At 30.7% G+C, this 12541-nt stretch overlaps 2 protein-coding genes and 1 non-coding gene across 3 annotated transcripts; 2 read left to right on the top strand and 1 right to left on the bottom strand.

Annotated features, from left to right (window-relative positions):
* The first annotated feature begins 177 nt into the window (after positions 1-177).
* LOC126683166 (uncharacterized) lies at positions 178-930 on the top strand. Its single transcript, XM_050379002.2, has one exon. The coding sequence runs from the start codon at positions 198-200 to the stop codon at positions 813-815; it is 618 nt and encodes a 205-aa protein (XP_050234959.1). The 5' UTR covers positions 178-197; the 3' UTR covers positions 816-930.
* Positions 931-6535: 5605 nt separating this feature from the next.
* On the top strand, positions 6536-6608 carry TRNAR-ACG (transfer RNA arginine (anticodon ACG)). The gene has a single exon. It is a non-coding gene; the product is annotated as a tRNA-Arg (tRNA).
* Positions 6609-6725: 117 nt separating this feature from the next.
* LOC126679883 (uncharacterized protein At4g18257-like) lies at positions 6726-8783 on the bottom strand. Its single transcript, XM_050374894.2, has 3 exons — positions 8383-8783; positions 7816-8148; positions 6726-7057 (listed from the first exon to the last, which is right to left on the bottom strand). Exons 1-3 carry the CDS (start codon positions 8664-8666, stop codon positions 6898-6900), a joined length of 777 nt encoding a protein of 258 aa, XP_050230851.1. The 5' UTR covers positions 8667-8783; the 3' UTR covers positions 6726-6897.
* Positions 8784-12541: the final 3758 nt, after the last annotated feature.

Raw genomic sequence — 12541 nt, 5'->3', positions numbered from 1 at the left:
TGATCTTCAATTGGTTCAAATAATGTTGATTTCTACTACTGATCCGTTCAAAGCACCATTTTATTTTGTCTTCATTATCTGTTTTTTCTTTTCTTCATTTCCTCTTTAAATTAAATACAAATACACAAACTTCAATCTATTAATTAATTAATTAACTCCTTTTCTGCCCTCAAAAACTCTCCATCTAAATCACCAAGATGAGCCACCAGAAAACCCCGCTCGACCACCACCACCACCACCACAAGAACCACCGACCGGATCCACTTAGAGAAATCGAAGTCTTGATAATATCAGCGGAGAATCTCAAGAACGTTAAGCATGTCACCAAAATGAAACCCTACGCACTTGTTTACGTGGAAAAAGATCTCCACATGGCAAAAACCCACGTGGACAACCACGGCGGAACTGACCCTACTTGGAACGAGATTGTCAACGTGAGATTCAGGGAACACCTGCCGGAAACAGACGTGATGGCGGCGCTGAACGTGGACATATATGCTCACGGTCATGTTAGAGAGAAGCCCATTGGAAGTGCTAGGGTTTTGCTTTGTGATGTTTTGAAGGGAGGCAAACCTGACGATCCAGCTGATAATCCTATTCAGTGCATGACGGTGCAGGTCCGGCGGCCGTCTGGTCGGCCTCAAGGGTTGCTTAACTTGTGGGTACCTCCTACTGGGAAGTTTTTGATAAGGAGAGATTCTTTGTCTTTTAATGTTAAGGACGTTGTTGCTGAGAAGGAAGAGGAGGAGAAGGTGGCGGTGGCGGTGGTAGAGGAGGATCATGACTCAGGTGGCGGTGGCGGTTTAGTAAGTTAAAGAGTGGATGCATGGCGGACATGTGTGGTGCTAGCCTAGGCTGCTAGCTATTATTTGTCACCTTCTTGTTGTTTTCTTTTAATTTCTTAGAGCGTTTTCAAGATTTGTATACATAGCGCCATAAATCTTACTGAAATTATTTGAGGAAATTAGACAAGGCACCATTAAACACTAAAATATTCTCACTAATACGGATGGTTTTGTCTCGCTACAAAAATACAAAATTTTTCTTATTTCTTTCTTTTTTACTCTTTTATTTAATGTTTTTACGATTCAGTCTATTGAAATATACATTCAGTAGGAAAGAAAGCTGGTGATGATTATTTGAGTTTAAAGGATTTGAATTTACTGTCAATTTCATTGAGTACATGTGTTGTACTGCGGTGTTTCTCTAGTCGATTTCAAATTCAACGATATTGTTAATTTCAATTTCAGTTTCAATCGTCGATTATTGGTATCGGCGTAACTCATCTCTGTGTTGATTCGTTGTTGTTAATTATTTCAATTTCTCATTTTTGATTTCTTCTCAAAACCTATTATTAAGGTTTCAATTATTATTTTTTTGTCAAATGGCTTTCAATTAAATTCGTTGTAATTAATCTCTTCTTTATTTCAATCTCAGTTAATTGATATTGAGGTCGACACTTTGATTATGCCAATTACGTGCATCAATTGAGATAAATGTGTATTTTCTGAATAGGAAAACTCCTGTTGTAAAAATAATGGGTTATAAGATAAATATTGGTACTTCTGATCTTAAATCATTACCACACAAATGCTTATAAGCACATAGCTTCTTTGAGTAATAATAGAAATTGTAGCTCTGTAATTAGTCATGCATTAATTTTTTTGTGAAGATTGATGCTTTAGGGGCAGTATGAAGGATTTCAAAGTCTAAAAACCCTATGATTATGCTCTTAAATGTTGGTGTTATAGGAGGTGCCGCAATTATATAATGCTAATATATTTATTTGCTGCTGCAGCTGAGTTTGGATGTGGATTCCAGTATCTTGACCTGGAAGTAAGTTGAGTTCCTGCATTAAAGTTAGGATAAGCGGTTGTGCGACGGCTTTGTTTACTGCTGCAGCTGTCGTTAGTGAGCCACATATTGGATGTTGTTATTTGATGGTTGAGCCAAGTATTTTGGTGATGAAGGAAGTTTTTGATTTGTAATTTTTATGAACAGTTTTGTCGTTGGTTAACCAATGGTTAACTAATGGTTAACCAAAATTTGTAGATTAAAAAAAACGATTTAGTTTTTTTTACAGTTGTTGTTGCGGTGGTGAAGGCAGATGGGTTTATAATAAAATTTTGTAATTTTTTTTTGTTGGTTAACCAATGGTTTACTAATGATACACCAATAATTTTGTTTGTAATACACTGTTAGTAAACGTTAAACTTGTTATAAATTTTATTATGATTATATGGTTAATAAATTGTTGGTAAACTTGAATTATGTATTTTAAAGATACTGTACTTAAAAAAATTAATAAATTTATTTTTAGTACACCTTTAGTTAACCGTGAGTAAACCGTCGATAAATTTATAGTTAATTTCCATCTTTTAAGAATTTAATATAAATTTTGTGATAGTACACCGTTAGTTAACCGTGAGTAAACCGTCGATAAATTTATAGTTAATTTCCAAAATATGATTTCCATCTTTTAAGAAAAATAGCCAGCAAGTCGCAATCGTAAAGGAAAAACAAATATAGTAAATTGATAGTAGACCAATAGTTAACTATCTATTAGTTAACTGATAGTAGACCGTTAGTAAATTGATAGTAGATCAATAGTTAACTACCTATTAGTTAACTGATAGTAGACCGTAAGTAAACTACTCGTTTAGTAAACCAAAAGATAAACTAATTTTATATATATTTATAATACTGATAGTAAATCAATAGTAAATTTATGTTTTAATAAATTGATCTTAAAAATTATATCTTTTTACCAAAATATTATTTCCTTCTTGTAAAAAAAATAGCCAGCAAAGTCGCAATCGTAAAGAACTAACAAATATAGTAATTGATAATAGACCAATAGTTAACTACCTATTAGTTAACTAATAGTAGACCGTTAGTAAATTGACAGTAGACCAATAGTTAACTACCTATTAGTTAACTGATAGTAGACCAATAGTTAACTACCTATTAGTTAATTGATACTAGACCGAAGTTCACTATTATTAAACCGATTATAAACTAATAATGATTATTTTTTGTATATTAATAGTAAACCAATAGTCGACTGTTAGTAAATTTTTAGTAGACTGATAGTTAAATATTAGTAAACCGATTGTAAAATTAACAATGAATTTTTTAATATATCGATAGTAAAACGAAAATTCACTATTATTATACCAATTAGAAACTAATAATGACTTTTTTGTATATCGATAGTTGACTGTTAGTAAATTTTTAGTAAACCGATAGTCAAATATTAGTAAACCGATTGTAAAATTAACAATGATTTTTTTTATATATATAGATAGCAAACCGATAGTTCATTATTAGTAAGCTCTTAATTTTTGATAAAAGATTACATAATTCTTAATAATTATACAAAATGTACAACTTCATGAGCATCTCTAACATTACAGAAGAATAGGCAAATGCTTAATTGTTGAGGCATAAATTGTAAAAAGTTGAAATCAGAAATCCCATCCACTTGAAATCTTCCACATATGCAGTTTCTTTCTTTCTTTCAGCTTCACTATAAATGTCTTATCACCTTCATGCACGCTGTACAAATGTGTAATTGATGGTGTACTCTGTGTAAACAAATAATTATTAGTACAACTTACATATAGAAAATAGTTAGTTTACTATTGGTAAACAAAAAAGTTTTATAAGATTTTGCAGCTTCTTAAGGTCTATTTCCTTACATGTTGATACTGGATGTTGATGGTTGATTGGTAGTACATATTTCTCCTTTTCAATCTTAGCATAATTCATAATCAAAGTGTCGGACCTCAAATTTCTATTTACAAAAAAGAAACTGCATATTAGCGTTAATAAAATTGATAGACTAACTACACATGCACAATGAACATATTCAAGAATTTGAAAATAAATGACCTTACATAAAATTGAAGATGTCAGCAGCCGATCCCATTGGGACAAAAGACAATTTTCTGTTTCTAATTTTATTATACATAGAAAGCTAATATAGACAATAAAAGCCAAGGACCTGTTCAAAATGAAGTTTGGAATCCAAATGGGAAATACAGAGTTGTTAGCACTAAACCTATGCCCGGAACTCGCTGGATTAATCTCTTGATCTAGTAAGGTTGCAAGGTCAATTCCAAAACAGATATAAACAAAAATCTACTGATTGAAGCATATAAACAAACAGTTTGAAAGCAATAAGATTTATATCTAAAGTTAGTAAAAAAATCAATTACAAGACTGATATCAAACATAAATTTGAATATTTACGACACATTAGCAAACAAAATCAAACATTTAAGCTAAATTAATACACTTATTTAGCTAAATTTAAAATCATGAATACAATTGAAAGTGAACACAATTGCGATTGATTACACGCACCGGAATTGTTTGGAAAACCCATGCCGTCGTGATTTCGATTGATTACACTCACCGGAACCGTTTGGAAAACTCATGCCGTCGTGATTCTTCACTTTTTCTTTGAGTTTCTGATTGATTATCCTCTTTTTACTGAAATTTTGATTGATTTTTATGAACTGTGATCGATTGATGTTCTGTTATTTGATTGATTATGTTAGAACTGTGATTAATCGAAGTTTTGAGAGAAATCGTTCTCTGAATTTGAGAAAAATTTGAGAGAAATCGTCGAATCTGTTTGATGGAATTTATGATTATGCTTTTGAACTGAGTTTGTTTCCTATTTAAGGGAATCGTATTTGCCTAAACTAGGAAACATATTTTTGTAAAGAAACTTGGTCAAATCGTATTATTTTAATGATCTTAGTCAACCTGTATTTCTGAGATTATTTTGCTGTTTGGTATACATTTGTCTAAAAATCTCTTATTTCAAAAAAAGAATCTTACTGTAATAGTTGGAAAATAAATTCTTGTGCATAGACTGTTTTATTATTTTAGTGTCAATAATAAGAACAAATTTATCTGATTAAAAATATATTTATTTTTATATTAACTTAATCTTTTAATTATATTAAATATATAAATATTATTTTGATAAAATTTCATTTGACCATTATAAAAAAAACATTATCAAAAGAAATTAAATATATAAAAAATCATATTAGCTTAAAAATTATTAAATGACACTGAAATTGTATATGTTTGAATTCATTAAATCAAATATGAAACAGTTACATTGTAAAAGATTCTAGATAATTCAAAACTAAATCTGATGATATCTGACATGGAACAAATAACATGATTCCTTTACAGATCTTACTTATATATATATAAAAAATATTAACTATTTCGTCAATTAAGTATAGTTTTCAATCAAATTTCTCTAATCATCCGCAAATTCATAACATCTGATTTTACCGAGGGAAAGGTCCTCTTAATGCTCTAATGTCCACACCGATATGGACCGAACTGCCTCACGATATTCTGAACCCAGCTCATGTAGTGCTTTAATGAGCGAACAGTCCAACCCCATCTGATAAACCCCGGATAACAACCCTTTTGTGAAAAAAAGGACAACAAACCTTTTATAATTAAAAGATATAATAAAAATTGCAGAAGAAAAATAAATAATAAAAAATAAATAAAATTAATATAACTCGTATATGATTCCATTTTTTTGTTAAAAGATTATCGATCTATTTTCGCCACTTTGTTGATATATTTTAATCTATAAAAATGACAACAATTAGCTATTTATTAAATTTTAAAAAATTAAAATAATTAAAATAAAGAAATGGCTATCTCCAACAGAAAAATTAAACCATTAACAGCTAACTAAAAAAAGAAAAGAAATTAGACTACTAAGATTTTTGGGAGAGAAGAATGGCAAGAGTTTCTTTTTGTATAATATCACTAACATAATCACTAACATAATCTGTGAGTGTAATTTTTTTTATGTGTCAATGCAAGCACTTTTTGTTGTACCTTGAGGATGAGGGTTCCATCCACAATTTTTACAGACAGTTGTTAGCCTGTATAAAAAATATTTGCAAATACTAATAGTTAACTTCCTATTAATTCATGTTAACAATTAAAAAAAATCTATTTTTGATTAAAAAAATAGTGCTTGATATATTATATATAATTATTTTGTTAATACAACTAAAAAACGAATTCATCTTATGATATGATATATTTGAGGTCAAATGTCGTAAAAAGGTCAAACCTTTTATAAAAGTTTCACAAAAGTCCCGACTTTTCAATTTTGTCGATTTTGGCCAAAAATAGATTAGTTGGTTTCAATTGTGGCCAACTCTCAATTTGATTTTAATTTGCCTATGTGGAGTTTATGTGACATGCACATATATTGAAAGGTCAGGACTTTTATGAAACCAAATAATTCATTTTTGGCCAAAATCGACAAAATTGAAAGGTCGGAACTTTTGTGAAACCAAATAATCAGTTTTTGGCCAAAATCGAAAAAATTAAAAGGTCATGACTTTTGTGAAAGGTTTAGCCTTTTTACGACATTTGGCCTATATTTAAAATATAGAAAACTTATTTTTTATGCCCACTGAAAAACTCAACTCTAATGAACAAATAAAATCTCGGATCTATCAACCTCAAACAGGACTCCATGGCCCAATGGATAAGGCGCTGGTCTACGAAACCAGAGATTCTGGGTTCGATCCCCAGTGGAGTCGGATTACTATATTGTTTTTTTGCCCTTTTTGGCGTCCTTAATAAACAAATCAAAACAAATTACACAAAACATGTCCGAATATGAATCAGTAGCCACATCAAAAATGAAATCTGATGAATTAAGATAATTGACGGCTCCATAACTTCTTTTTTTGAGTTTACATGAAATATACAAACTAAGTTTTACAAAAATTTCCCATTTTTACACTTGTTTATGAGTTACACAGCAACTCACATACTTGAAATGGTCTCAAAGAGAAATTGGCTTAGCGTGTTCCCCACTTCGACTGCTCATGTCTGCTCAGTAGTAGATGCAGCTTTGAGTTTCTCTAATTTTTTACGAAGATAAGCTTGTCTTAATTTCTCGCGATGAGCTGTTGCCTGCTCTTGCCTACGCATCTTCAACACAGACACCTTTTCTCTCGCTTGATTTACTTCTTCATGAACTTCCCTGAAAAACCACAATATTATGGATTATAGTTGCATGATACATATACAGATATTAAACAAATCAAACCAGATAACCATAAACTGCAAATATGCCACAATACTGGAAAACTAAAAAACTGCATATTCCCTCAAAACATTGTCAAAAATTCATCCCTAAGCTAGATAAATCAAAGAAAATGATCGTACATTGAACCCAACTAGTTTGGAATTAGGGCTTCCTTCATTTTACGCTGTTAACAGACAACTTTTTACTTTCTTCTTATGAATTTGCTATTCTGCGACCATTTGTTATCTTCTACTGTATAAATCTGTCTCGTTCCATTACCATCTAAAGCATGATAAATAGAGTTTCAAACTCTCTTTCAATCCTTCCACATACATTATCTATATAATCACCTAAACTCAATTATGAATAAGAGTGTTAACTATCTAATGTTGAAGAAAAAAAACTATCAACCATTACGAAGATAATTCAGGAATCTAAACAATGAATATGGACCATAAGCCTTTAATTGACACACAATCGAACTTACTACAGCTTCAAGTAAGTATTGTAAATTGCAGTCTCAACTCACACAAACATGTCAAATGATTTAACAGGTTAACCTAAATTTAGCGAACATGATGATACTCTTCAACATAATTGAAGTCCGAACACTCCCCCATCAAGCATTGATCATTGTCATTTCAAATTAATTCAAAAACGGCTTCAGGTTCATCTAAAAGATATAAAATGCATAACAAAAAGAAAGACTTTACCTAACGAAACGCTTGTGTTCATCTCTGTCCATAGTTGCAGCTGTTCTTCCAAGACCTGCAAATTTCACATCATATAAAACAGGCTCATTATCATTCACATTCTCGGCATCAACTTCTTGTTTCTGTTCCCGTACATCAGAATTATCATGAATTTGCGGCAGCTGCGAATCTTCTTGTTCAATTCCCTTCCGGAAAAAATCAACACAATACTTCTCCTCATCCTCCTCATCAGGCAACTCTCCTCTCACTAACTTATCATACATCTCCGCCTTTTTCTCCAATGCAGCATAGCTTGCTGTTCCATCTTTAATCGCTTTTAGCTCCAACTTATCCCTAAAATACAGCATAACAATCAGCAGTGGGCAAGACTGTACTGAAAATTTATAAAGCGGACAAAATTGACATAAGCAAAACTATACTATTCAATTACATACTAATATTTTTAAAAGGATTTAAATTTATGAACTCTTCCTAAGTCCGTCCCTGAGAACAATACAATCACCTTAAAAATAAATCACACAAACCCTAATTTCGAATTAGGGCAAGAAAAATTCAAATTCTACTTACTTGAGAGCGCGGGATTCGACGCCGGAGTTTTTGGCGGAGAAGGTATCGACGGGGGTGATCTTTTTCTTGACGCGGTGGTAGGTGGCGTCAGAAGTGGGAGCGGCGGAGTGTTTGGAGGATTTGGATTCTTCTTGGGATTTGTATAGCTGAGCTTTGAGTTCGAGGATTGAAGAAGGACCTACTCCTTCAATGGCTTTGTGTTTTTTAGGTAAAATTGAGGATTCTGTTAGCCATCCTAAGGATTCCACCACTATTCTTCGCTTTTTTCCGTCGTCTTCTCCCATTATAATTGGGGAATTTCTCTGGATTTTGATCAGGGTTGGTGATGGTGATGATTCAATGTCGTTGACGATAGGTTTGCCTGGCTTCGTCGTCGTTTTGACGTTCACAGAGTTCGGAAGACTAATTTCATTTGGTTGGGCGGGTGCTTTGAATTGGGTTGGATACCCGCCCGTAAAGTTACTGTATTTTAAGGGCTTTTTATATTTTTTTTTGAAATCATCAAATCTCATTAAATCGAATATGAAACAGTTACATTTGTAAGAAATTCGGAATAATTCGAAAACTAAATCCGATGACCTGACATGGAACAGACAACATGCTGCCTGATTCACAGATCTTACTTACGAAAATAAAAATAAATTATTAACTGTTTCGCTAAATAAGTGCAGTCTTCGATCACTCGTCGATCAAAACTTATCCAATCACCCACAAACTCAGAGCATTCCATTCAATCACCACTTGATAACTCCTTCATAAAAAAGAGACAGCAAACTCCTACATAAAAAGGAGACAACAAACCTTTCACAGAGAAAGGACAACAAACCTTTCATAATGAAAGGACAACATAAAACATTCAGAAAAAAAACAAACAATGAAAAACAAATAAAACTAATATAGCTCATAAACGATTCCATTTTATTGATGAAAGATCTTCGATCTATCTTCACTTCTTGGTAAATGAATTGCGCTTCGTTGATAGGTTTTAATCCATCAAAAAAATGAAAAAGAGTCGCTATTTATTATATTCTATCAAATTAAAATAACATAAATAAAGGGATGGCTACCGTCAACAACAAAAATCAAACCATTGACGGCAGCCGGAGAAGAAATAAGAAGAAAACTCTTGGCGGCTAGGGTTTTTTTAGAGAGAAAAAAGAAGTTTTTTTAGAGAGAAAAAAAAATCATTAAGGGCTTTTTATATAAAATGCAGGATTTGGGCTAGACTTTACTTTTATACGGCTCAATCCATATCTTTACTTTTCACACCATCAATTTTATGAAACCTAACTTTTTCTTTTGGATTTCTTTCTTTTTTACCGTTTTCTTATTTTTCTTCTTAATTGGCGGTTTCTTCATTCTTCTCCGCCATTTTCGCTTCTCTTCTCCACGATTTTGCTGTGCGTTATCTCTATTACTGTACGACTCCTCTTACTTCTCTCATTTTCATCTCTATTCTCAACCGTTTTTGCTTATATAACAGTAAATTTTTTTGAGTTGTGAAAAAAAATTCACGATTTCTACTCCTTCGCTTCCGCCGTTCCGCCTTCGCTGTTGCGCCTCCGCCGTTTCGCCTCCATCGTTCCGCCTTTGTCTCGCCGCGCCATCTTTCTTTTATCTTTTTAATTTTAGATCTGAAATTTTTTGTTTTTGTTTTATTTTCAGATCTGTAATTTGTTTATCTTTTACTGTTGATTCACCATTAAACATGTATAAAAAGTATCTTTAAAGAATCTTATACTTATTTCATGTTATATAGAATTATTTTGTGATTTTATATAATAAAATTCTGTTATTTCTGCATTTTTTGTGTTTTGTTGTATTTCTGCGTTTTTTTTATTCTGCAAAACAATTTGTTGATGATGATTGACTGCTGAATTATTGTAATGTTATAGTGTTGTTGATTTTATGTTGACTTTATGTTGATATCAACAATTAATGCTAATTTAATCAAGATGTTTGTAAAATAAGAACATCGATTGATTTAAGCCAAAAACAATCAACATATTATCAAAAACATGTCAACAGCTCATCAATACAGCAATTTAAGACTAACTTTACTTTTTTTTAATGATTGAAAAATCAACATGTTATCAACAGTATATCAACAACATGTCAACATAAAATTGAAAATCAAAAAAAGTTGAAATATATATCAACATAATGTCAAAAATAAATCAACAACGAATCAACAATTAATGTTAATTTAGTCAAGATGTTTGTAAAATGAGAACATTGATTGATTTAAGTCAAAAACAATCAACATATTATCAAAAACATATCAATAGTTCATTAATACATCAATTTAAGACTAACTTTATTTTTCTTTCAATGATTGAAAAAGCAACATGTTATCAACAGTATATCAACAACATGTCAACATAAAATTGAAAATCAAAAAAAGTTGAAATACATATCAACATAATGTCAACAATAAATCAACAACGAATCAACATAAGGAATAAAATAAAACATAATTTTTTGAAAAATTGTGACAATCGATAAAATATCAACAAGAAATCAACAAAATGTCAACATGATAATGCTAACATATCCTTAACTAATCTCATTTAATTTTTTTTTTAGTTTATTTCACGCACAAAATTATCTAATTTGCTAATGTTTTTTTAGAATAAATTTTTTCAATGTTAAAATTAAGGAAATACTAACTGATTATCAACACAAAATCAACATAAAATCAAAAACACTGTAATATTATAATATTTCAGCAATCAACCATCATCAATAAATCGAACTGCAGAATAAAAAAATACAGAAATACAACCAAACACAAAAAAATGCAGAAATAACAAAAATTTATTCCATATAACCATAAATTTACATTACATAACATGAAATTAGCATTATATTCTTAAAATATAATCTCTATACATGTTTAATGGTGAAAAAAAGTAAAAAAATTGTAGATCTGAAAATAAAAAAGAAGAAGAAGAAGAAAAACAATGAATAAATTATAGATTTGAAATCAAATAGATGACGACGATGAGCAGAGGAGATGATGGCGTTGACGAAGATGACAACAGAGACGATGATGAGAACGATGACGGAGGAGCGGAGGAATAGAGGACGGCTCAGCAGAAGACGGCGAACGATAAAAAAAAGAGAGGAAGATGAACTGAGAGGAAGAGAGAATTGAATGATGAGAAGAGAGAAAATAATTGAAATTATGATTTATATGCTATTAGGGTTTAATATATAGAGTCCGTATAAAAGTTATAATTCCGTCCGCACATGGTAGTTTAGAAAACCCAAACCTGCATCCGTATTAAAGTTAAAAATTTGGCAAACTAAGTTGTTTGTGTAAAAAGCCTGTATTTTAACCCGTGGTTCATCTTTTGAATACTCCCACTAAGCACAAAAAATATGAATTCATTCCATTGGTATTATTTTGTTCATCAATTTTTTTAAGTATGCCTCTACAAATAAAAACTCAATCCAATGGATCCAAATTATTAAATATGTAAATATATTAGACAATTTTGTCACTAATATTGAGATATTATATTATTAAAAAATTGAGAAAATTACTCTAACACCCCTCATGTTTGTCATAACTCACACTTTGATACCTCTTTTTTGAAAATCAAACAATTTGATACCTCAGTTTTAATTTTGTAAACTATAAGGCTCTTCTGTTAAATATAGGTGTCAAATCGTTAACGGAATGAAACGTGAGGTACCAAATCGTTTGTAAATCGTTTGAAAATGAAGTATCAAATCGTTAATATGATTAAAAGTGAGGTATCAAATTGTTTCTATAGTTGAAACTGAGGTACCAAATCGTTTGAAAGTAAATAAAAAATTATTAACGAAGCTAACATAAGGATCTTACAGTTTAAAAAATCAAAATTAATGTATCAAATCTTTTATTTTCAAAAAAGAGGTATCTGTAAATTATAGCAAACGTGAGGGGTTTTAGAGTAGTTTTCTCTAAAAGATTTTAGATTCTTATCATTGTTATAATTTACCTTATTTGGTTGTTTTCCTATTAAAATGATTTAAATATAATTTTAGTGCATCCCATTTTTGTGTAACAAATAAAATATTTTATTTAATTTGTAATAAAACTCCCATCATAAATTTTAATATACAAATTGTCGACTATTTGAAAGATATTTAAATTGAATGTAAAAAAATT

This window comes from Mercurialis annua, linkage group LG5 (assembly GCF_937616625.2).
Source record: "Mercurialis annua linkage group LG5, ddMerAnnu1.2, whole genome shotgun sequence".
Classification (NCBI taxonomy): Eukaryota; Viridiplantae; Streptophyta; class Magnoliopsida; order Malpighiales; family Euphorbiaceae; genus Mercurialis; species Mercurialis annua.
This window is presented reverse-complemented; position numbering and strand designations above follow the sequence as displayed.